This window comes from Anopheles stephensi, chromosome 2, assembly GCF_013141755.1.
Source record: "Anopheles stephensi strain Indian chromosome 2, UCI_ANSTEP_V1.0, whole genome shotgun sequence".
NCBI classification, from domain to species: domain Eukaryota; kingdom Metazoa; phylum Arthropoda; class Insecta; order Diptera; family Culicidae; genus Anopheles; species Anopheles stephensi.
This window is the reverse complement of record NC_050202.1, coordinates 10,921,251-10,947,912: the sequence shown is the minus strand read 5'-3', so window position 1 is coordinate 10,947,912 and position 26,662 is coordinate 10,921,251. Positions and strand designations below refer to the sequence as shown.

The 26,662-nt window shown below is 42.9% G+C and overlaps 1 protein-coding gene across 24 annotated transcripts in view; it reads left to right on the top strand.

Moving 5' to 3' along the window:
- Positions 1 to 26,662, top strand: part of LOC118503934 (heterogeneous nuclear ribonucleoprotein L) — a 207,025-nt gene that overhangs the window by 131,759 nt on the left and 48,604 nt on the right. For 12 of the 24 annotated variants that reach the window (XM_036037785.1, XM_036037786.1, XM_036037784.1 and 9 more), the window contains 4 exons: positions 14,179 to 14,264; positions 21,449 to 21,545; positions 23,845 to 23,902; positions 24,073 to 24,075. In XM_036037785.1, coding sequence (XP_035893678.1) covers positions 14,179 to 14,264; positions 21,449 to 21,545; positions 23,845 to 23,902; positions 24,073 to 24,075 — 244 coding nt within the window. The remainder of the gene's footprint in view (positions 1 to 14,178; positions 14,265 to 21,448; positions 21,546 to 23,844; positions 23,903 to 24,072; positions 24,076 to 26,662) is intronic. The other 12 variants (XM_036037804.1, XM_036037803.1, XM_036037802.1 and 9 more) reach the window with 1 other exon arrangement.

The following is a 26,662-nucleotide window of genomic DNA, read 5'->3' as shown; positions in this document are numbered from 1 at the left end:
AAACAACTAAAAACAACAACATAAAAAGCACACATAAAAAATAAAACAAATAAAACAATAAAATAAAAATAGTAAAACTAAACTAAAAAAGAAACAAAACTAAAGCAGATATTCAATTGGATAATGAAAAGTACAATAAACAAAAAATCAGAAAAGAAAAGGAAATAATATACAGATAAAATCCAGCACTTTCACTGTAAAAATGTTTGCGTCGTGTCATATATTTTCAACGCAAGCATAAAATGGCTACCTTTTTTCCACCATTCGCTCCCATTCCCACCGAGTCATGTCTTCATGATGGAGAGCGCTCAGCAAACGAAAAAACAAAAACACCAACCGAAACATCAAACTTTTCCATTTTTCATCAAACGAGACGACGAATTTTCCGACTAGTTTTCGGGGCGCTACCCACCTAAAATACGTGCGACACCGGTGAAATGCTTGTGCCCGGGGTGGAAAGCGTGGAGAAAGCTGAAGGCGTGAGGTGTAGGGGGTTGATGAAAAGTTTATTTTATGTGTTTCACTTCTCCACCACTGGGCTGCGATACATCCTTCACAGGAGCCACCACCAAACCCGTGCTGAAGCTTATGATCACATCGAACCAGTTGAGAGCTTGGGACAATATTTTCGTTTCCCTCTGTTGGACCGGTGGACCGGTTATCCTGAAGTCACCGGGAAGGAACAGGTTTCCATTTTTTCCCTCCCTTGGACACCCACCGCCCGAAAAAGGCAGGTTAATGAGTAGGTTCCATAAACCGGTAATTTTGAGTGTGCTTAGGAGATACAAAGCAAAGGGGAGAAAAAAAGGATCGGCTCGTCGAAGCCGAGATTTTGCAGACGACTGAATGCTCGATCACAACAAGATGGTGGTCCGGTGTGGATGGAAAGGATTTTTATGCAAAATTAAAACCACTTCTAACGGGGCCCAACCCGACACGACACGCGGTGAAATGGGAATTAAAAATTCAAATGAAATGATAACACTATTAAATTTCATCTGCCGTTTGCGAGAGGCAGAGAGAGAGCCGCCGTGAACATGTTTCGAATTTCCCGCACGTCCAAAGCTTTATTTGCTTGCCATCCACTTATTATTTGGTCAGCAAAGAGAGAGGGACTGGTGGTGGTGGTTGTGGTGGTGGAGGCCCGACAGGCATATTGTACATGTGAAGTGGTCCTTTGGGCGAAGCCCCAGCCTCTCTGGGCACTGCACACGTGCATGCTCTCTGGTGCGGGTGTTTTGTTCTGTGCTGTTCGGTCCTGGGGTTTTCCACTTGCCCCCCCTCAGGAAAAGCCGAACCGGTTTCCATTCAGCTACTTCTGCTACAGTTGCTGTTGCGCCCATTGAGTTTTGCCAATTGGTTCAGAACAAAATACCATTTTTTCTGTTTCGTTTGTGTTTGTATGTGATTTTGCTTATAGGTGGAAAAAAAGGAAAAGCTTCTCGGGGAGATTATTAACAAAAAAAGAAAAAGGTTTTCGTTTGATTAATCTCTCCATATTTAATAGCAATTTGTTCGGGAATGTAACATGTTTAAAGATTTTTATTTTTTCTGCCAATCATTTTTCATGTTTGTTTTTATAAAAAGCTATAAAAAAGAGGGAAGTCTCACATTCAGATGGAACTAGGATTCATTTGAAGTTAAAAGTGAAGCTAGAGAGCCTTAAAAAATAAGAGAAAACAATACTTCAATCTAAAATAAATTATTGCAATAGAAAGAATAGTGAAGCGTATACGAAAGAAGGAAAGAAAAATGGTAAAAAACTCGAACAACATCAATAAATTAAATTTGAACAACGTGAAAAATCATAACATGTAAAAAAGACAACAAAAAAGTAGACAAATTTGAAGCAAAATCAATAGAATTGCAATTGAGAATTGTAAAAGGCAATTCGATTGAGTAATTTTCGTATTCAAATCGAAAAGGGGGCTGTTACAGTAAACTTTTTCTACCCTCCACTATTCAGGTGGGTTTTCCATGGTAAAATAAATGGAAAATGTGAACAACCCAAACACGGAAGGTGGAGCAGGGGCCCATTTCCGCCGCCTAGAGCTCACGTTTCCCACCGTTGCGATATCAAATCAATTCCCAACACACAATCGGTTCGGTATGAAATCGGTTTACCACAATTAGTTTAGCCCATACAGACCGTGTCTGTATGCGTTTGAGCGTATTTTGTGGATCCATTGAGTGTACGGGGAAAATGGGAAAAGAAATGGGCGTTGGACCGTACTTGAGCGTGTGCGTCCCTTTTTGTTATTTAATTTTCCCAAAAACCTTAATGACAACCTGTTGCCGAGCGGGACACGGCGCGCGCGTGTGTGTCCTTTAGCGGAAATCATTTTCAAGTAGGTGCACTTATTTTAGATTGCTTTCTAATGAATCCGACCCCGTTTTATGTTGTGTGAAAGGTTTGTGGTTGTTTGTGGGAAAGGGGCTTTTACTTACGTAGATCATTTGAATGCCTAGCTTTGACATGTTTGAGGTTATGAAATACTTCAAATGGTTTCAATAAAATTGCATCTCTATGTTCAATAACGCATCAAATAATCACCCTAAAAGTGCAAGCGCCAAGTCAATTGACTGTGCGGTTCAAACATTTGAAGTTTGATCCTTCTGTTCACCCGGGGTAAAGTGGCGCATTGAAGTGACTGATTGGCTGTTAACAGGTAATACTGAAATTCAATCGAATGTGTGTGATGCTTTTGAAGCATCCGTCGCTCGCAGTTCGGTGGAATCGAGTGTCCGGATCAAATCTCACCACCACCGGCAGCTCCATCCCGGCTTTGACAGATGACAGGCCCGCGGTTCACAAATTATGGTACGTGGGGTGGGAGTCATACGATGCAGGGAGCGAGCGATGGGGAAGCATGAAATTAACGTAAACAAACAAACACACTCTCTGGGCGCTCAGCGCGTTCGGAAGAGATTCCACTTAATTCTCGCTCATTTGCGCCATTTGTCGTCGCCCGTGCTACCTTTCCGCCAGGGGTTCGGTTGGATGATAAAAGCTGCTGCTGGTGCTGCTCAACGATGATCGGTTGCACAAGGGGGAAGAGAGGGGGTTAAGTGGGAGAGAAGTAAATTTTATTATAAATGACCATTTGTCTTTCGTTCGCCGTGCACTTAATAGGTTCGCCATTTATTTCTTGCTCTTGTTGCTGTTGCTGCTTCGTTTTTCGTTGTTGGTTTTGTTCCGCATTTTGGGGTCTGAAGTGGGCGAAATGATTTGTCGTCAGATTGCTAAGCTTCCGAGGGTGTTATCTATTCGTGCTGAGCTCTTGTGTTTCGAAAGGTGTATTAAAATAATCTATTTTATTATATGATGATCACTTTGTTCGAGTTTTGCTTTGTTTTTATGTTGTCTTTTGAGTAAGACAAATTATAAAATATATATTTTATTTATAAATATAAATAATAAATATTTATAATAATAAATAATAAATTATTTATAATAATAAATAAAAAATTATTTAAATTACAAATATATTTTATTTTATATAATTTATTTCTTAGTATAATTTTGTATTCATCTTCTGCTTCTTCTTTGGCCTTACGTCTTTCCTGCCAATTTTCGTTTACTGTAGTTATTGATACCGCAAAGTTTCATAGCCAGTCCTCACTATGGGAGCACAGCTCAGATGGGATTTGAACCTCGGTCCTTTCGTGTGAAGACCGGCGCCGTTGTCGCGTCTACCTCGGATCGCCGCTATTTTTTATATTCTATTATATATTTCATGTATTCCGTTTTATTATTTGTAGTCAGCAAAATCTACTTTTGCATTTTAGTTTAGTAAAAAAATATTTTTTAAGTCACCCTTTCAGCTACTTAGCTTTAGTTTTAATTGTTTTTACAGATGGCTTATTTATTATACTAAACGTGCACATTGTTTTAAACAAGTGTCCGTTTTATGGGTTATAAAACCACCGTACATAATTTTTTGTGAAACAATTTGGATTTCGATGAGTTTAGTTAGAAAACTAAATTATTTAGCTTAACTGGTTAATAAAGCTGATTAAAGCTGGGTTAAGCATAACTTGTTAAGTAAACATTAAAAATAAAGAATTAGAAAGAAAATAAAGAAACCACCCAGTAGAAAACACCCTTTGCACAGCTCCCACGAGTGTTCATCTCATCGTTGCTTCTTGAATCGACGCGCTCGTGCGCGCCCTCGCCATCGAATCCTCCCGATACGTATCACGATCTGTCTTCTGTTTGCCGAGACAAACAACGTTCATAATTCTACCGCTACTGCGCTACAGCGACCAACCACCCACCGTTGTTCGTTGGTCGTCGTCGTTATTGGCACACCTGTGTTCGCAGAGTAGCATCACAGGTCGGATCGGCGGGATCGCGGTGGAGTTCGTGATGGAAGTTTAATAATGATTTAGGGAGATAGAGACACAAACCCCCGGGGATGGTAACGATTTGTGTGTGAGGTGGCGCGAGCGACGAAAAACATAACACATCAGTTAGGATCGCGCGGGATGTCTTGCTGCCGCCGCACAAGAAATGGTTATGGGATTTTCTGTCCTTGCGAATTTAGATGCGATTCTTGTGTTGGCTTGGCCCCTTGCTGAACCACCACCCCGCTAAAAGATGAATGGAAATTTTGGTTAAATAAACTTATTTGACAAGTTTGCTGCCAGAGATGTTGCTTCTTCGCAGACGGCGGCGGCGATGATGATATGATGAGAAGGGTGGAAATTGTGATTCGTGATGAAAAAATTGGAAACACCTGTAGGGTTGGCGAGGATGAGGATTAGCATCTGGTTTTGCTTACTAATAAGAGGATGTTTTTTTTGGTGCTTTGGTGACAGACACAAAGCGAATTTGGGGCTAAGTGAACGTCCTGATGTTTTTGTGGTGTTGTTGTGTTCTCTTGTTTGGTTGAGTGTTTCGACTATCTCTTCCCTTCACTGATGCTTGTTTGTTTGATGTGCTTCTTGTGTTGTTTGTGGTAGTTACTTTATCACTCTTTGATAATGAGGGATGAAGGCTCAATTTAGTTATTTATTTTCATATTTTGGAATTCAATTTCCTTTCTCAGTGAAAAGTTTTACAAAAATGATTGAAATCCTTTGTTATATAATCAATGTGTTTTCTTAGAAAATAAAAGTTAATTAAAACAAATCTCCATTCACATCTCTTACTATTCTTGAAATCCATTTACTAGGACAAAGATTCACAGGTCCGCTCTAATAAATAAATCACATCCACTCAACCATGACGAAACCTCTCAGTTCTCCATTCCTAATATAACTCGATTCAACTTTTCCTATGTTTCACTCACGCCTCACGCTGTGTGTATCCGTTCAATTAGGTTCGAAGAATTTCATTCATCTACTCCGGTACTCCACTCGCTCTGAGCGTGTGTGGGCCGCAAATGAAATTCCAAGCTGTGTGTGGCTGTGAATGAAATAGTTTGCTGTTGGTTGTGCTCTCGTCCAAGCTCCGAACTTACGACGATCCGTTGCTAATCATTCGAAATGGTTCTTTCGTCCCGAAATTTGCCATCAACAAGAGTTGCAGCAAATGGTTTGTGAAACAAAATTTAAGATCGGGACCGTGCAGATAGTGGCCACGGTAAAAGTGTAGAATCACATTTTTTTTTCGATCTCCTTTGTTCTGGATACGCTCAAATAACATATCCACACGTTGGTGGATAAGACTGGCTGGCGTTGGCCAATGAACCTCTGTGACCGGGTGGTACTGCGCTCAGCGTATCAACGTTGAAATTCAATTCTAGCTGCTCGTCCGTTTGATGATGTGTATCTGGTTGGTGTTTTGCCATCTTTTTTTTCTTCCTTTGGTGGCCATTTATTTTCCCATGCTCCATATCTTTCCCTCAAAATATGATAGTCACCTTTCTTGTAGCGAGCACACGAAAAAATCTCCGACCTCCCTCCATTTTAAGCTTTCCATTCATCGTACTATGTTTCGTGTCCGAGAGTCCAGCCCGGAGAGGATCGTCTATCGTGAAGAAAATCATTCAATATCCCGCATCCGGCAGCCCACCGCCCATACACCGCATTATCCTTACGAACAGACAGCTAGCTTTTCGATTTAAGGGAGGGCGTTTTTTCTCCTCCTCTCAGTCACGTCAGAGGGTTTTTCTTGTGTTGTGTCCAGAAAGTGGTCCATCCGGAGTGGAGAGGTTTTCCATTAAAATCTCAGCTCCCGTGCAGCACTCGGTTTCTTTCGGGGCTATTTTCTTCGTTCTATCTTATGTTCTTTATCATCTCCTAGAAAAGCGTTTAAATCGAGCTGAACGTGGATAATGAACGATGGAGCACGAAGTTTGCGCTTGGTCCTTGCTCCTTCTGTGTGTGTGTGTATCGATATGAGTGGAAATTGATCTAAATTCCTCAATTCCTTGCCGGGGATATCTTATGAATGGACACATGGACACATGACATTATGCGTTTCGGGCATGCCTTTGACATACCGAAACTGGACGTGGTGCTAGAACGGTTTTGGCTTCGTGATCTTTTGATCAACGCTAGAGGTCGTGAAAAGCTCAAGGGAGCGTCAATGACCAGGCGTCCGCTTTGATGTTGTGAAATATTTTTTTAAACATTGATTTTATTTTTACAAAAGAGCTTTTTGAAATAAATTTGGTGACTTTACAAATTCTTCTAAATAGATTTGCTCATTCTGCTCGTTTTTTTTACAACGCGCAATTACCTTCACACAAAATCAGCAAATTATGGCTTAACCGTTCGTTTTGTCGTTGGTAGAAGCGCTTTCCGAGTCGCTTGATGGAATAAATATTTTCCCTCCGCCGATTTTTTTTCTTCTCCTCTTCCCGATCGATTCATGCTTGAGATGATGCGAATTTAATAGAATTTTGATGGTTATGAGCTCTCCGCTCGCAGGGGTGGCAACATCATAATGGGCGGCGCCGGCTGGAGTGAGGTATTGAAAAATTGATTTTCCTTGTAGATTTTCTCTGCAGGGTTCGGGATGCTGTGGTTTCGGAATCGTCCTGGTCCCCGGTAGCATTCTAGGAAAATGCGTTCTAAAAGGCGAGCGTAATAGAGAAAAAGCAAACATGGAGGAGCGAGCTCGCAGTCTAGTATCGAAAATGGCGCGTGGACGTGTCATTAAATTGGCTAAATTAAATCACACACACAGCCCCAGGACAGGGTCCCGCTCTAGTAGTTGTTGTTGTGCCAATCGTTAGCCGCGGTTTGTTGTTGGGGGAAAATTTAATAACTACAAAGTGTGTTTGAAAAGATTCTTTCCCCCAACAAAAGGAGACGGATCGTTGTACAAAATCGATCGTTAACTTTATTAGACGCTGGAAACGAGTAGCTCGCTACAATGGGAACGGTTTATGCTTTATAACCAGCTATTTTAAGTATTTTGAAGGAGTGAATAGCAAATAGGCAACGATACGTTGAACGCTTCTCTTGGATTGTAAAACCGGCGAACACGTGTGCTGAGGCTGAATGCTTTAAGCTTCATCAAACGACGCCCAATCTCGGGAAGGTTAAAAGTTCAAATGTATACGCTGGTACGTTAGCTGAACGATGCTTCTATTTTATTGTTGAAGATTGTTTCTGAAAACAAAAAAGTACCGTAGAATAGGTAGCAACGGCAAGAGCACAAAATGGCAGACAGGAATCGTGACGAGAGCATCAAATCTGTTTGATGGATTACTTGTCAGGGGAATTTCGTAAAACGAGCGAGAGCAAGAGATAGCTTTGACTTCTTGACGAGAGTTATTCCAGGTGCTTGGAATGCTGCTGAAGAAAATGTAGGATTTATGTGGAAAGCGTAGACGAACGATTGGAGCGCATCTTGACATAGCGGCATCCATTCAATCTGCTTCAACGATACAATTTCCTTCACAACCGAACCCGCACCCTTATCGGTCTTTGTTTGTTTAGCTTCTTTTGTGTAAAATTAAGAACCGAAAGGCGCCCGGTAAGTGACTTAAAGCTGTTTCACTTATTTATTAATAATTATGCCATCATTTCCCTTCGCCCTTTCGCACGGTGCTTGAAAGCAATACCCCGTCCATAACTCAAACCAGAAGCTTTCAAAGTTCTGTTTTTGTGTGTGTGTTCCAGTTGAGCTCACGAAAACCCCAACCATAATGGGTGGAAATTAATCTTTCACTTGTTGAAATTAAATTATCGCCCATTTTTCATTAAACACTGTCCATATCTTCTCCGCTTTCCCGCAGCCCCCAGCCACTGTTTTGGGGATGAGGGGGGGGGGGGGTACTTTTCCGGTCAAACTTTGTGCATCGTCCGCGATGCTCGAAAACTAATCACCATGTTTTTGTGGCTGGTAGAGCTGGTTTTCCCCCGGGGTAGACTTTTGCCTGGAAAAAAGCCTAGCAGACTGTTCGCTTGTGATGGAGAGCAAAGAAAAAACTTCTTATCCCCTACTGGGGGTAAATTTAGCTGGAGTGAGAATTGTTAATTTCTTCGGAATAAAAATCAGAACACCGAAAAGATGGCCGTCTGTTTTTTTTTTATGGGTGTGCTTGTTCAATCGGCCTCCCAGCCCAGCGTGAGTGTTGTTTGGTTGGTTGGGCAAGGCAGAGAGAAAAGTCGCCCGACGGGGCATTTCCCGGAACATTGCATTAGCCGCCTGCAGCGTGAATAATTTGATGTGATTTGCATAATTTTTGCTTCACGACCGTAAGGAAAACTCCCGCCGTGATTATCACGAGGCCCCGAGCCCACCCGATGCGCTTTGAAGGGATGGAAATTTTTAAAAAAGATTTTTTTTTCCTGGCGTATGATGGCTCCAGCTTGATGTGGGACAATTTTAATTGTAGTTGAAAAGATTTTCCCATCTTTTAAAAGAGCTTTTCTCTAGGGAAGAAAAGGTACAAATTAGAGGAAGATATTTTTTATTTAAATAGTCCTTTGTTAAGCATAAAAAATGGCGAAAATTGTGCGAGAAAATTCATTCTCCCAAAGTTTTTTTTGTCAAATATCCCTTAAGAATTGGAAAAATTCTGAACAAATAGTCAAGTTAAAGTATCAGATTCTACAAAAAGAAAGGCCTGATAAAAATATACTTGGGCTGTCCTTCTTGGTACCAGTGACTCCTACTGAGTCCTTATCGCTGGGAAAAAAAGAAAATCACGTCTCAGCTGGAGTTTGCAAAATCATAAATTTCAATCAATGCGCTGCATAAAACTGCAGCAGAAACTGCACCACGGGGCCGCGGGCGAGCGCGTCACGATCAGTTTGTCCTGCGGGTTGAGTTTCGGTACCTTTTCCCGTGAATAATTTTCACATAAAAATGGTTGCGGTGTGGAAAACTGTGCGACCGCCGTTGGTCGTTTGACGGGCTGAGATTTTTGTTCGCCTACCGACCCGGGAGCGAGTGATGATAAATTTATTGCCAAGCGCAAAGTGCAGCTGGGTAAAGAGTGAATTTTTTATACAACATAACTCAACAAAAACAAGTCCTGTGCTACTGATTGACGCTACTTAAAATTTTCATAAACCAGAGGTCGAAAAGCTTATGAAGTGAAGCTGCATTGAATAAAAAAAAATGAAAGCTTTAATTTTCAATTTTAAACATTAAATCCTCCATCAAAACCACCGGACGAAACAATCGATATTAAAAGGTTTTGCTCCTGCTGCCGGGGAGAGGGCTCCGGCTCAGAAGATTTTCACCCGTGAGTCTTCGGGTAGGATTTATGCTTTTCCGTTCCGCTTCGCATAAATCGGGCCAGATTGACAGGTTATTTACGGTGCTCTTGTTGCTGCTGCTGCTGCTGACCAGGCAAGCAACCGTAACGGAAAAGAAACAACCGAAACTCTCCTTCGAGGCATGTCATCCAAAGATAATCCAGCGTGGCGAGTCTCGACCGTCCCGTTACATCGGTCGGTCCGAGATCGAAACTCGAGAACCGACCACCGCTCGTTGCCAACTGTTGATGGGAACGACTGCGCTTCCATTTTCATCTCCCAGCGCCCCTTGTCCGGTGTCGGATTTCGTCAGGTTTTGTTCGGGCAAGTTAAAGTCAGGCCCTCATGATTATTCATGAGTCTTTCGTCCTGATGATGGTGCTCAGATTTGCTCAGACTCCCAAGTAAAGGATGGTCCTGGGCTTTGTTTTTTGCTGTCGAAAGTGGGGAATCGATTCTGCCGATTCTCGGGATGTGTTTGTTCGGCAAAATTTGGAGTAAACAAACACTGATTGTCCCCTGGAGGTGAAGTTTTTGGTACTGGACGGGGTCCTGCATATAGTTATGTGAAGGGGAAAGTGTTTGAAAATGAACTCTTGGAACGCAATCTGGGGGAAACCTGAGGGTTGAAGGTTGAAGAATCTTTCGTAATAAGAAATTACATACTGTAAGTGGAAAAGGCTTTGTCTGGGGACATGCGAGACAGATAGTTAACATTGCTTATTGGCTTCTGGACATGCATCTCGATACTGTTCCTGCTTCATGTGTCATCTAGTATTAGAACCTCGGTACCAATTCACCCCGAAAAAGGGAGTTGTAATGAAGTGTGACAGCAATTCTCCCGCAGGTCAGCAATCCGAATCGGGAACAGCCTCCCGACTGCCTCGAACTCCTGAAGTAATGGCACCCTTCGGAAGGCATCAAGGTATGGCAAAAATTAAGCCCCAGGTCCCAGGGTGAAGTTGTCGGGGGCCATCATAAAAGAATTCCTCGTAAACATTCGGCCAAACACACCGGCAAGTTCCGAGAACGGACGATGGTGGGATTGATTTATGGCAGGCACATAATAAAAGCCACTTCCAGCCCATCAAACACGCTCACGCCGACTTGTGCAGCCACGTGAGCGACATGCGGCGGAACTGCGAGTCCCTTTGTATTGTTCGAGATATTACTGTGCCATGCTTGCGGTGCACCAGCGTTTGCCATTCGTTGCTGCTATTGTCACCTCATTGCACTGATGTCGTTAGTTAGTGAAATGATTGTGAAAGCAATTGGATTAGCATTACTGGTGGTGGTGTCCACACTAGCTCAGGGCGGTTAGCGCCATCTAGACGTATTATTCCATAGGCGTAGAATTTCATTGCACAATGTTTGAGAGTTTGTGTACAGATAAAACAACTACCGGACGGCTTGGGACGCCATACGTCCATCAACCGAAGGGCAGTCTGTCTTCATTTGACCAATAATGTGATGATGCAACGCCTTTCAATTGATTTGTCCAAGAGCGTCCTCGGAGTCTAACATCCTCCATTAATTGATACCCAACCCGGATAGAAAGTTTCTACACCAATATTTACATTCAACGATACAACACACCCATGCCTGCTGTCCACAACACTCTCCTCATTCTGGATTCATTTATCATCAATTCTACTTCAGCTAGCTTGATTGCTGCTCGTTTCCCGAATGTCACGTTTTTGCTCCTTTTATTTACACAGTTGCTTGAGATTTGGCTCACTAGCACTCACTAGCTGGGCGGCCTGCTTCCAGGAAAAAAACCTTTCGACAGCAAATCATGCTTACTGTCAGCTAATTGGATTAGCATGAAGTAGCGAATATTTCCTGGTTGTGTTTGCCGGCTAGCACTGGTTCCTGTGCTCGTCGTGTCATTAACAAGGCCATGCTCGTTGGGTTGTTGTTGTTGCTGTCATGTTCCAGCTACAACCCGCCTAACATTAGTCAAATTGGGGCCATCTTTGTTCGGGATATTTCTCTTGACCACCATAAAACCCGGGTTGAAGAAAGTTTTTGTGTCCCCCATCGACAACTAAAGGGAAGAAGGGGGCTAATCTTTCTAATCATCAGTTGTCCACAAGTTGTTTTCTTACAGCGGCAATGGGGATCTCGATTTCGTTGTCCTGATTTTTGTGTTGTGTTGCAAGAGACGAATGTTAGTTCTTGGGCCCAAAAAACTGCGGGATAGAACTTCCAAACAATGATATGCGTTTTGCTTATTTATTTTTTGCCCTGGCTTCAAACAGACGGTACGTTTCGGACGACTGTTTTCGGCTGAATCGGATTTGTAAGATGTCTTGCTGTGTGTGTGGCGTTGAGGGAAGCACTTCAAGACTTGCGTTTGGTAACGACAGATCGAACTCATTAAACGGTTGGTAGAGCGTTGGCTGAAGTGATGATTATGGTGGCCGGTGATTAGTGCGGGTCATTTACGACGCCCTCTTCCTTTCTGAGACACGCCCCCTGGGGGACCGATGATGGACCTACGCTTATCATTCTCCTAATGAAGGCGTGATATTCTTTTTTGCTCTCCAAAGCGAATGATCTCCAAGCATTAGGGTAGGCATCAAGCTTAAATTCATTATTGAAGAAGCCTCCAAAAGCTTAAGTTTTGTTTTCTGCAAAGAATTTCTTCAAGAAATTCCTTTACTCAAAATCACTTGCGCAAGAATGGTTCAACACAGAATTGGATTACATATGGCTGCCGTTTCTTTTATTCCCGTGTCTGTCTCTAGAGATTATTAACAGCTTTTTGAGCGAATCGCTTCAAACAAATTGATTCTGCCGAAGCACAACTTCCTGGAAAGCGTCCTGGGAATGTGGGTATTGTGTTACTAGCACAGAATGGATAACTCCGCAAAAAAAACTCGCGGACCCAAGGACCCAGACAACCTAGCCAGCTCGAGGGAGTTGAAGCGAGCATTTGTTGTGCTGTTAATGTTACATGCTTTCCTGGAAAAAGGCGTGTAAAATTGAGTTACAGTAATGTAAAACATAGAGCTCTAAGGTGGGCTTTAAAAATAGCCAACTCCAACTTACTCCAGCAACAATGGAGCATGGGAATCGGAGCGTCCGGAAGAGCGCCTTCATTTGTCAGTGACGCTTGAACGATCGGATGTGGAAAAACGTGTTGAACAGAACACCGGGGTTTTGTTGCTTAAATCGAGAACTGTGGTGTGATATACAGAGCCGATCTATAACATTCCAACGAATCGCTTAATTTGTGTCCAATTTTTTATTGGGGTTAGCCACTACTCGGCGGACTCCGATCTGGAACGACTTACCAGTGAACCGATTTGTTACTTTCATCCTTACGGGACGATCCGGGTGCATGGAACTGTGTTGAATTAATAGCCAACCAAGCTCGCCCGAATGTCCCCCGGGGAGATGTGAGTGAGAGAGACCAGGAGCAACATTGACATTTACCGCAAAAGCTGTAAAGATAAGACATCCGGAACTAGCTTTCGGTTTATCTTTCTGGTTCCGTTTATAGCCACCGAGCGCAAACACACAGCTACACACGGACGACCGTCTCTAGTGAAATTGCAAATGGCGAGTAGCTGAGACACGGGGTTCGTCCGTATCCTTCTCTTATCCTTGCCGAAGGCTCCAAGTTTTCCCGACTTTATCCCAACATCTCTTGCCCGTTGTGCAATGTTTGCGAAAAAGTTGTAAATGACCCGTCCCTGTGCCGGACGTCAGCAGCACTCCGTCACCGTGTTTCGTGAGCGACGGCGAACTTCCCGACTGGCTAAATAATGTATTCATTTGTTCCGCGCATCCTAAGCCACCGGCGACCGAACGAGCGACATCTAGCATCATCCTGCACATACAGGAGCACGGCCGATGGTGTGTGGTAATGGTTTGACATTTTAATTGAGTGCACGTGCCTCCAATTCCGGGAAGTTCGGTTGGGTACGGTCAACTGTCGCTGATGTGAACGCTTCCAAAATTGCACCTTTCCGCCGTTGACATTAAGACGTAAGGCTTTAGCTGAGGCTGGCCGACCGGATGGTCTATCATACGAAATTGAAATTGAAGTTGGTGACCGGCAGAGTGTAACAGCGACGAGCATTTTCGGTGATTCGTGTGACGTTTGCTGGAAGTAATGAGTCCTTGACGAAGGTGCGGAGCTTTGTGGATATGGTTCCTTGAAGTGAGAGGCTCTAAAATACCCATGTGACCCGGGGGGGAGTGTGTCATTACGCGAAGATGGATCGCAAGTAGTTTGTGGTGGGTATAAAGATATGACGCTACCGGAATGGTTTGAAGTCCTGGAGACCCATTTTAACGATGAAGAGATGGAGAAGCACCTTGATGAAGATTGTTAAGAATATTGAGTTTTGTTCCCGGAGTGATAATAAAAGCGTTTGATTCGGATGAGGACTTCTCTAATTGAGTTGAGTTTGCCCTCGGATCTTCTTGGCGAACGAACTTCTCCAATAAAACAATAGTACATATTACTAATTGATTGTCTTCCTCTTTCTCTCTTTCCAGGACGTACTGCACACGATCTGTCAACCAAATGGCCAGGTGCAGCGCATCGTGATATTCAAGAAGAATGGCGTCCAAGCAATGGTCGAATATCCTTTTCCAAATGATAACTCTGTGTTACATCTCTTGTGTTTTAGTGCCTCCTCGCGTTTAATCCTTATCAACGGAAGCTTGATTTGTTTGCCATTGCTCTCTATCCCCATCACCGTCCAACCGGCACGTGGGGGCGAGAAAATTGAATGAATTTAGTGCGCGATAAATCGCACCACCACCCGGGCAAATGGGGAGCCCGATCCGGAGCTATCCGATCACTGGTGTCCGCGTAACGCCGGTAACGTTCACCGACCGTTCGTATGGTTCGTAATTTGCGCTCGTTTAATGCCAACCGCCGTTTATTTGTTGACGGAAATTACGCTCTACCATGCCACGGCGTTAGGCGCGAAGGAAATTAAGTAGCATGCCAAAACGAAGAAAAAATAAAACAGAAACCGCCAGCTTCTTCTCTCCGCGTGTAGGAAGAGACGCACGCGATAAATTTTCCCACGTGTTGTTTGCCCACCGTTACTTGCACACGGACGTTGTTACGCACCGTTTCGCACCTCGTTGAATAGATTTTCTCGTCGCCAATCGTGTTAGCTTTCGGTCCACTACCAGTGCGGAGGCAGCACGAAATGGTGCGGCATAACGAGCGAAAAACAAATTTATTCCACGCCTCGGTTCTCGGTTATAATCGGCACACCGCCATCTGGTGGTCGGTGGCGTAAATGAAGTTTGGACCAATCGTTACGGTTCCAACACGGGATGCAAAAATAATTTGCTACAAGAAAATTGTCACTCAAAATTAATTGTCACGAGGTGATATATATTTTTCGATGAGGCAAAAGGTGGTTAATTCTGGTTTGTGTTTTTTCTTCTCTGCTTCACCACATCACCGTAAAGGCAATGTCGTCGTCGTCGGGAAGAACATGGTATGGTTTGCGAAAAATTGGCCATTGCCGCGGCAGAAAAACATTACCCCCGGACACGCCAAACTCACTCCCTCTACTCGGAAGCTGTGTAATCGTTTAATGTGAATTTCGATCGGTGACCTAGCGGCTGGAAGGTTCACGCCAAGGAAGTTCATTTAATCGCTGTCGTTCATTTCCGTACGGTGTGACGCCACGCATCGGAGAAAGATTTGTGCCCCGGAGGTAACATTGTCGTTATAGCGCGTTACACCCGGCTGTTACAGCGAGCTTTCGGGTTTGAGTGGTGTCGTTTACACATCCTTGGGTTCCCGATATTGGTTATGGTGGTCGTGCACGTGAACTGCTGCGGGGGCCATTTTATGATCAGCAAGCGTAGTAATTAGAATTTATGGTGCGGGGTTTTTTGGTGAAAAAGTTTTTCCGAGTGCGAGGTGTGTTTCGCTTGAAGTACTGCAGGGGAGGGTGTTTTTGAGGTGGCGTCGGCAAAAATATTAAAATATTAATTAGACATTGATGAAGTAGGATGTCCTAAAATGGTGCGAATATTGAGTTACTTTCACATGTTTAGGTTTGGTTTTGATAAATTCAATCAGTTGATATTAATCCTTACTTGATGGGCCTCTTCTATATCCTACAGTGCTTGGTATAACTACACGATTGCATTTGATTTAATCAGACCAAAGATTTAACTTTAAGTGATGGTGGTCCGGTGGCCGAAGCGACAGTAGCGACGGTCTTCACACTGCAGGACTGGGGTTCAAATCCCATCCAGACCACCTAGGCCCATACGCTAGGCAATGACTACCTTGCTACGGGTAAAATCAAGTCACAGAAAGCCAGAAATGGCAGACCGAGTCCTTTCGAGGTTGTAGTGCCAGGGAAAGAAAGGGGGAAAGATGGGTAGAATTGAATAAATGATTGAGCTTTTCAAATCCATTAAAAAAGGCATTATTAAATACTTTTCATCACAGAAAGTATTTTTATAGCATTTTATAGCATTTACTGAGCTCTGGTTCTGGATCTAAAATAAGGTCTAGAAATTGGATTTCTTCGATTTACTTTTTTTCTGTAGGCTAGGTCGTACGAGTCAAAGATCAATCCAATTCATCCTACTTGGGATTTTCCTTTCTTATAATCACTTTTTAAGTTTATCCTAATCAAAAATTTTTTGGACGTATAATTATTTTATGCACTGTGCTAAATTCACCATTCCCATTCATAATGCGTGACGTTAATTGAGAAAAAAGCGTAATTTCTCGCTCCACTCTGGGCATCCATTTTTATTTTTCAATTCTATTTTATTTGCATCATTGCGCTCATCTTTTTCTTTCCCAGTGATGAGAACGAATCACTAAAACGCGCCACATTATCCAAAACGATAATACTGATTGAAATTCTTCTGTCCCTAAGTATCGAATCGTTGTGGCAGTAGAGGTTGCGGCAAAAAAAAAGGATCCTTGGATGATAATATCCAACGCACCTATATCCAGCTTATCCCATCGCGTCTCATCTCGCAAAGATGAGGCGGATGAATATCCTCTTATCATTATCGCTGATGATCAATTATCTCAAATGAGCATTTCGTCCGCTCCGATACAACCAAGGCAGGACGAAACGTTGCAAAGGATGCCACCTAATGCTCGTTTTCCCCATTGTGAAGTGCAAAATGAATGAAATCAAGTGAAGCGAAGGCAGCAGCAAATGGATACGAGCCAATTCATTTAGCTTCACCGTTACTTTCCACGCCAGCATCAGCAGAGGCTAAGTTTTGGTCGTTCGCTGTCGTTCTTTGGAGGGTGGAAAAATTAACACAAACACACAAAGCTAGCTAACGAAACGCTCACTGTTGTGTCATCAGGATTCAGCAAATGGGAAGTGAGAGCAAAAAGAAAAAAGAAAAAGCAAAATGGCCGGTGACAAACCGTGGTCCCCCTCTGTCCAGTGTCCGGTTTGTTTCTTGACTACTTTGCAACTCCGTTGTTTTTTTTTGTCTCCCCCAGCTGTGATACGCTAATTGGTGGCTCATTAGTTGGCCAAATCCACCGGGCCCCGTCCGATCTCTCCTGTCCAGCGCGTCGGTCCTGGAAATGGTGCTCGAGCGAGTAGTGGTGCCCGGCTGCTGTCTTCAGTGGCTCAGTAATAAATGATAATTGAGCCCATCTCTCTTCCGTTGTAGTGTGTGACAGAGGGGGCGTGTGTTTGTGCGCTGGGATGTTTTTTGTTTTTATTTTCTTCCCCCCTTTGGACTCGCTCGCTGTCCGTTTGTTCCGCTCGAGTTCCGCCATGTTCTGCCGCTGACACTAATCTCAATAGTTCCGAGCAGTGGAGCAAGTGGCGGCTTCTTCCGGTAGGCGAGATACACACGCCTGTCGTTAGCGAGCTGCTGGAACACCTCCCCCGGACCCGAAGAGCAATAAAAGCAATGCGGCGTTGTGCAGGACATTCAACAACGCGTGGTGCGCTCGGCACGAAAAAAACCTTAACAACACTTTTGCTTCCAGCGCTTTAAGCTTTAATCAGTGATAAATTCTGATCATTTTAAGGGCCGCACGTTGATATCCTCCCGCGACTGCGACACCACGAAACGGTCTGATAATGAGAGCCGTAAAGTATCGTCTTAAGCGTTACTGCAGCGTGCGCTTCGTTTCCCATTTTATCGTAGCGCGGTGGATGGGAACAACCGGGGAACAGGGTTGAGCAGGTGGGAATTTTAATTTTTCACAGGTGAGCTCACATTTCCCAAACCACCAAACAGGCTCCTAGCAGGATGTGTTGCGCTTCTGTGTAGGAACAGAGAGCTTTAGCGTAAAATAAAACTCCGCCTAAACAGGGTCTTCTGCTTGAGGAGATGCATTAAAAGCTAACTTCACCGAAGCTGACTTCGATTCGCTTTGCAATCTTACCGGGTCATCCCTTGTGCGCTTACCGCGCGCGGAGGTTTTACGAGGTAATCATCTCTCAACCGTGTGTATATGGCCCAATGCAGCACACCGACGTGGGAAGCATGAAACAACAGCATAACAAATTGGTTAGTGCTGGAGGAGAAATAAAAAGCTCCAACGGCGTTTTTTTCGAACTCGATTTCTCGCTCGCCCGTGCGCGAAGCTTCGGTGAACGGTTTTTACTAGCCAAAAGTCATTACGCTGGATAATCCTCGATAGCGCTACGTGGTGGGATAGAAGGGAACACTCCCTTGCCCATATGCAAGCAATCCGTGCTGAGCCATTTTTTCTGCCGTCTGTTTCTCTTGGTTTGTTTTAGCATCACCGGAAGGGACTTTAATTTTAATTACAAAATATCTTTCCTTGGAATGTTGTTTTGGTTTTCAATTTAGTAAAACCAACATTACACAAGGTGGTATAACTTTGTTTTTATATATTTTTCAAATCATTCTATATTTTTTCCCCTGTGTGTTTGGCGTTGCCTTTTTGCGAACTGCAATTACCAGAGACAACAGCACGTTTTATAGTGGAGTTTGTGTGTGTTCATGGATTGTAAATTAAAATGCCAAACTCATATGTGTTTTGCTTGGCTCTGCAAAATTAAAGCCCACAATTCTTGGAACATGTTGCGGGAAAATGAGCGTCGATGCTGGATGCATTTCATTTTCACAATTCTTTGAATTCATATCCACCGGTGTTGGAGTATAATCGGGCTGGTTTTCCTAGAAGGATTTAGTGGGGTTAAGTGAGGAAATTAAGTTAATTATTGGTTTAATATCAAATTAGGAGGAAATTGATTTTCCTTGAAAATCAGCTTCAATGAAATTTTTGAAATGGTGATTATAGCAGATATTATAGCACACTCGCAAAGTTCCTCGAGACACTCCATACGACACTTTTAACCGTGTCAATGTTGATCATTGTTCGTGAAAAATTAACTCATAAATTTTCCCCACCGAAAGACAGTTCAGCAAGCAGCTCGTACCGGCAGTACGCAAGTCCACATTATACCGGTACAACAAACATGGCCTGTTTCAGGATTTAGGACCTCATAAAAAACGCCAGGATGTGTCATTCGTTATTGATGAACCCTTCAAGACCGACAGGCGATGCGTGCGTGTGCCGTGCGTTAGACGGAAAAGGGAAATAAGTAGATGTGTCGTCGTCGTCGTAAAAAATCGTTGGAATTTTCCCTTAAACTAAATTATCATTTTCGCGCATGATGTGGCAGCACATGTCGAGTAGACCTTATTTTTGTTGTTGTTAGGAACAGTCCGCCCCTGCTAAACCTTTTTAAAGAGAATAAAACTTTTGGGGTAAAGTATGTAGGCATGTATGTCTCCGTAACCCACTATGGCTGATGGATGAGCTGTCCTTTTTAAATTCTTGATGCGATGGTTGTAGATGTGGTTGGGTTTTTGTTTTCCCCACCTTACAACTACTAGCTCAGCTCTGTGGAGATTAACTTTAAGACGACCGCTTTGTGAATATATTGCAAATTGTTTGATGAAAAATTCATGTCACTTTTGAATGGAGGAGGGAAAGGTTGCCAAGCGTGTGTGTGTCACCCATATAGACATGAATCGAATTGGATTAGGAGGGATTTAATTTTCACTTGCAATACTTGCTTGTAGTTAAATCTGTTTACACTTAAAACTTCATGACCCCTGTATGAGAATTATATTTCGATGGTTTATCGTTATCACCTGCTGCTGCTCCTCGATAAGCGCACAAGGAAGCAAGTCTTCAAACGAACTCTCCCCGTAATGTGTCATCGTCAGTGTTAATTATGTGCAAAGTTATCGTAAGTCGCCGGCCAAACTAAACTACTGACCCTGCTCCTTGGAGCGGTCGAAATTGCAAAAGTGCTGACAACTGTGTCCGCAAAATCTGTGCCGATCGTTCGAGCGAAAGCTGCAAACATCTTCGAACGCGAACCCAAAAGTCAGAAGTTTAGCCGGAACGAACAAAAGGTTTCAGGAACGGGCGTGCGCGTGAATGTGTGTGTGTCAGGAACATTTAGTTGTTGTGGGCCCCTTTCTGGGGGCTGGTGCTTTGGGAAACATTTCCCGGAAGCAGCACCACTAGTAGAGCTGTGGACTGTTTGGTCGGGCTTTGCTACTAGTCTAAGCTGGTCAAAACGATGCTCTTGCCTAGAGATGCTTGAAGATATTAGAGCGCTCGTTTAATTTTGCGATATCCACACACACACAACGAGCGGTCGAGAAGCGGTTACGGAAGGATATTCTAGGTTTGCTGGAGACTTTGATCTTTGTTGGGCAAAGTCTGTGCGCTCACCGTCATTCTCCGTTCTCCGGTGTTTTATTTCTTTGTTGTTCTACCCACAATATAGTTCGGGTCAGAGACATTAATATGCCTCCTTCCGGGGGAGGAAACCGTTTACAGTTTCGCAGAACAAGGTGTGCGTGCCCTTAAAAATAGCCGAATAAGCTGGTTCCCCATTTTCCGCTCGAACAAGCGAGAAAGGGAAGCGTTCGGGCGTTCATTAAGGAAATCATCCATGAAACCGGGCCTCCTCCCACCCATCGCCAAACCATTCACGGTGGGCGGGGAGAATGGTTTAATTCGGAAACAATTTCCTTAAGCCGTGGCACTGGGATCACGGCTAGCAAAGCGGCACACTATTATTGAGCGAGGCCAAGAGCCGGGAATGGTCTGATTTGCATCTCAGGCCGTTTACTAGCCAACCAGTTGGGTGGGTTTTTAACTTTTTGATGTTTGCGCCCGTTTTGTTGGTGTGGCGTCTTCTTTGCCGAAGGAGAGGAAGAGATATTCAAGGATTCTGGGCGAACGATGTGCTGTTCCGATGGTGAACATTTAACACCATTAGCTGCTAGAGTAGTAGCAACAAAGTGTTAAACACTAATAGCACTAACAAGAGGCAGGCAAAAGTGGGTAACACTTCAAAAGCTTTTCTAGTTTTTCCTAATGGTGGTCCTCTCGTATCAAGTGTGCGACTCGAGTGCGCCTCTGCAAGACGTTTTTGAGTTTTGAAAGCCAAGCAAGGATACAGTAGGATTGCTGTTTGGGTGAGGGAAAAAGGAGAAACAAAATATTATAGAAACATATTGTGTCGAATTTTGAAGGACCTAATCGGAATTTTAAGCTCCCAATAAGCTCTGAGATCTCTGGTGAGCTTTTGTTTTGTTAATAACTTTTAACTGAAAATTCGTTTCACTGGTGTCTCAGAAATATTGGAGACGTTGGGCCAAATACTACGATTTTCAGAAATATCCATACTCTAGGATTTATCAAGCTTCCACAATTAAATATCCAAACTGAACCTGAGATTAAGTTTTCGAAGACTTTTCCTTAACCAAGATCCATCGTTCGCTCCGACACGTTCGACAGTATAGAGTCAGCGACTCGCGCCAAAGACAGCCTGAACGGTTGCGACATCTACTCCGGCTGCTGCACACTGAAGATCGACTACGCAAAGGTAATTAATCCCACGCCTCCCGAAACTCACCCACCCTCCTCCCGCCCCCCTCGTCTCGCCCTCGACACAACTCCTCCCCGCCCCTCTTTCCTCCTTCAACTCAAACAAGTCTTCTCTTCTCTCTCTCTCTCTATCTCCTTCCAAACTCCATCTTGTACTTGGTCCATCTCTTTCCCATCTCTTTTTTTTTTGCTCTTCTTTGCTTCGAGTTTCTCGTCCTTGACTCAACCCGAGATCCCCCTATCTTTTCTCCATCCACCCACAAAAAAGGGCTTCCATTCTTCATTGGTTTTGTTTTTGCCCCACTAGTTTTCGGTTCTGAAGTTCCTTTACGCAACAGAGAAAAAAAATCAAATTTACGTTCCCTCTTCTTTATCTTTATCTTCTAAAAAATAATATACAAAAAAACATACAAACCCACTACTTTGAACTCCGCTCGATCGTGTGTGTGTCTGTTTTGATTCGTTTTTCTATTTTCTTTCCTTTCTTTTCATAAATTTTTATATCCAAATAAATTCGTTAAACATCCAAAACAGAACTACAGATAAATATAAAGAAACGTACGAATACTTGCCTAACTCCCTTCGCTTTCCCACCCTCTCTATCTCTCTCTCTGTGTCTATTCATATAAAATTCCACCAACCGTCAAACAGAAACAAAAACTTTCCACCACGACCTTTCTAAAGTGTGGTCAATACTCTTGCACACAGAATAAATTCTCTCTTGGAACAAAGCAACTTTAAAAAGCTCAAAAATAAGGTATCTTTCCTTGTTTAGTTTCCTCTTCTTTTGACTTTTCTTTTAAATTTTCTTCTCTTCATCCATCTTTTTATCGTTTTGTTATATTTTTCCCTCTTTTTATGCTGATGAAACGTTTTCCAATTTTTATTATACCTTTTTGTAGTTTTTTCTTTACTTTATATAAAGTTTTGTGTGATTTCTTTTAGTCCAAACAATTTAGAGCTGTAAAAAATAAAGCAAGTATAGCATCATTTCTTTGTGGTTTAGTTATTATATAAACTAGTTCAAATATCATTCCTAGCTTTCCATTCATTTGTAGAGTAAATGTCAGTTAACTGAGCCACTTGTAAAGAATGAATCACTTGAGCTGAATTCGACTTTGGTATTTTATTTACTATTTGTTTCCCCTTTAACTTCCCCACGAATGTGTTTGGATATTTTATTTCCCGATACCGCTCCAATAGTATGTCATAGTCCACCTTTTTGCTGTAAGGCCTTATCGCATCTGCTAGGCTCGTTTTGTTTAACCGTGTATTTCCCAAGAGATAATGTAGAATAAGAAAACAATAGGCAAACTGCAAGAAAAAAAAGATATTTCAGTTCCTACACCAATCCCGATTTCCCGGACCTTTTCCCGGTACCCCAGAACGTTTGGTTACTTTCTACTTCTCTACCTCTTCCCCATTTTCCCCAATGCTCTATATTCTACAATAGCGCGTTAGACATAACCACAGATAAGAAGCAAAAAAAAAATACTACAGATCTTATACCAAAACATTTATTTTTCCATTGTTGTTTTGTCCATTTTATTGTCTTTCTTTTTCTTTCTCTAAATCTGTCGCAAACTGTATAAATATGAAAAAAAAAAACAAACAAACAATACATCCCAACATCCAACTACAATGATCACTCACATCGCTCTCTTCTCTCTCTCTCTCTTTCTCTTTTTTTTCTCTCTCTCTCTCTCTCTCTCTCTCTCTCTATTCTGCTCCACTTTTCGTTTATTCGCCCAACAATTCTTTTGTACAACCTTCCCTTCTATCCCACCCCTATCTCCCTTCCGCTGACCCTCGTACTACCCACCCCATCCCCCCTTACCTCCCCCCCCCATTCTGCCATAAACAATGAACTCTAATACAACTACTCTTACTTCTTCTACCACCATTATTACCCCATTACCACCACATGAAACAACAACAACATCAACATTGGCAACACAATCAACAAACAACAACGCACACGGAATACGAATCGTTCCTTCTTCCTTTTTTCGGTCTGTTTTCGGGAACCATTTTCGGGCGCCAATCACCACACCTGCTAAAAAAAACAAAACCCTGATACCTGATACTGGTTGCGGCAACAACAACAACAACAACAACAACTACATCAACATCAACAACAACAAAAACAATTTTTATCTATCGCCTAAATGAAAAAAAAATCCTCCAACCTTCCAACAACAAAACATCAACAACAATCTCTCATCAATATATAAAAATCAACATTAAAAAAAAAAACTACAACAACTACAACTCTCCAACAACATCAACATCAACAGCCAGAAAAACTCAATGTTTACAAAAACGACAGTGACTCCAGTTGGGACTACACGCTGGGTAAGGATGTTTTCTCTTCCTTTACTTTGTTCAAGTTTCTTATTTTTCCTTTTTGAATATTTCTCACAATTCTTCTTTTTTTGTTTAATTCCTACCTTTCGATACAAAACTTTTCCTCATCTTCTTCTCACTCTAAAAAAAAACCAAAACAAAAAAAATGTTTAAAACAGAAAGTAAAAATTAAAACAAAACCTATATATTTATTACTACTACTACTACTACTACTACTATTACTACTACTACCACTACTAAAATACTACTTAATTCACCTTACCCCCAAACCCCCTTCGAAAACCAAGCCCCACGCCCAGTTCCCCACCCAACCCACACCCGGCTCAACCTTCAAGCGCGATTTTAAGAATAATTTTCCTCATACAGAAAAAGGTTTTCTTTCGGTCAACCTGTCCCATACCTCCGCTGGCTTTCCCACTATTCCCCCACCACACCCCCCTCATTCCCCCCCCCCCTTGATCCCTTTTGACATTGTGCTCATATCGTGCTCGTTCGACGAGTTTTTGTTGTTTTTTTGTTTCATCTACCATTTTTTTGCTTTTCTTATGTTTGTTTACCACTTTTGTTTTATTGATTTGAATTTCCATTTCTATTTGTTATCACTTCCTCTTTTTGTTTGTTGATTTTTCGCATTTTTATTTTTGCCCCATTTTGTTATGGCAGCACCGGAAAAATTGTGTGAGCTGTTTATGTTGTTTTTTTCCTTTCTTCTCTTGTTTGCATCTGGTTTTATGCACGTTCATGCCCATTACTTGCTATCCAAGCCTGTACTTGTACATTGCGCTATCGGCCAGCTGGTGTGCGTTTCTTGTTAGTTCTTGATTGTTTCATCCGTTTTTTTTTGTTCCTTGGTTTTTTGGCTGCAGCGATGGCGTACATTTGGAACATATTTCATTTGTTAATTATTAAACTTTATTAGAAAAGAAAAAAAACACCTTGCAGTTGCACAGTTACGTTTGTTATCCGTTTTGCTAGTTATTCGTTTCGTATGGAGGTATTTAAACTAAATGATATAAAGGATTTTCAGACTGCCTGAAAGTAAGGTCAGTTTTCTTTAAGGAAAGAAGATTTGTATGACAGAATCGATTTGTCCTTCGCCCAAATTTCTCACATTCCCAGCACTCTTCGAGTTACACAGATTGCATTTAATTCGCATCCGTTGTCGATGGACAAGCGTTTGCAACTCTTCCCAGCATTAAATTTAAATTTGGCACAATAATTCTATCCTTGTCAATTGTCTGGATTCCGAGCGCGCGCGCGTGTGTGTGTGTGTGTCCTAACAAACTTGACCAAATACCGAACTGACACAGTGCACCGGAGAGGGGTTTCGTGTTTCAATTAAAATGCTTTGGCGGACGAGTGCTTTATTGATTTAATTTGCCGCGATACGAACGTCACACACAAATACACCCATTTGGACGTTTGGTCCGCAGATGGTGTGTCCGGGTCTAGCGCATCAGCAGCACCACCATCCCCAGCAGCTCAATTAATGGTGATTCAAGTCGGCTAGAATTTGCCAACCCCAAGCATCCTCCCGCCAATTTTCCAGCCGCGCTCGCGCTCACAAAGCTACAGCAAATGCGAAATTCGATCTTGATTGAGCAATTAATATCTTCGCGGCGCGCTGCATCATCGTGTGTGTGTGTGTGCACACGCAATCGAGCTGGATTGTTTTTCGGGCTGCTGCTACGCTCGCGTCCCAAGAGGAACGTGCCACGGCTTAAAAATAAATGTTACCGTTCCGTTAACGCCACCGCCATGTTTACGCAAATGGGGTGTTGGTGCTCTTTATGGTGGGAGCGAAACAACCGCACCAGAATAAACGGGTCGACAAATAACAAACAAATATTTCACTGAATAATTTTCTCTGCCTTACGGAGGCGGCAGTAGCAGAAATGCATGCAGGCAAGGTGGGAAGATATGCAGAAATGCATGCAGCTTTCGGGAGATGCAATGATCGGCAGTTACGGTGGATGGATGTGCAGTTTTGTTGAATTAATTGCCATCCTGTTGCGGAAAAGAAGGAAGGCAAAACGGTATGATCCAATACACTTGGGCGAGAAAAATTGAAGCTGCGCCTCTGATTGATTGGCGCGTTCCCATGCTCACTCTGGCTTTTTCAATTACGCTCCATTTGTGTGACATTTATCGGTTTGTTTGTGTGTCTCAGACACTATGGCCAGTTGACAGCTGTCGAACCGAGTGTCTGAGATTCGCTTTTAAGGCTTTCCGCCAACAGATGGCGCTCATTTCGAACGGTTCGCTAATTTTGTAAATGGTTTTCACATTCACAGCGCTGACCGAAGTGCATCACGGAACAAACCGCTGTCCGGTTTGTAACAATATCGTCCCAACTTTAAATAGCTTGTACCGGAGCACAGTGAATATGGGTCCGGAAGCCGCATGATGGCGAGCGAGTGAGCAGTAGGAAGAAAAAAAAACCTTCACCATTCAGCTGTCAGCAGTCAGTTGAACCTTTGATCGCACCACGATGACAGCTTCGAATGACGAAGTCATCGTAAAAGAGATTGATGTGGGATGGGCATATTTTTGGTTCGTGCACACACACACACCCCGAAAACAACGATCTGCAACTTCATTTTGTCGCAAGAAAATTCCATTCTTTCGGCCACACGGGTTTGACACGTTTCACGGGGAAGGATTTGCTGCCCTTGAAGCCGGCGGTGTGCGCACGGACGCTGCCAAGTGCACGCTGGAAAAGCATAACCTCACAAACCCGTGCCGGAA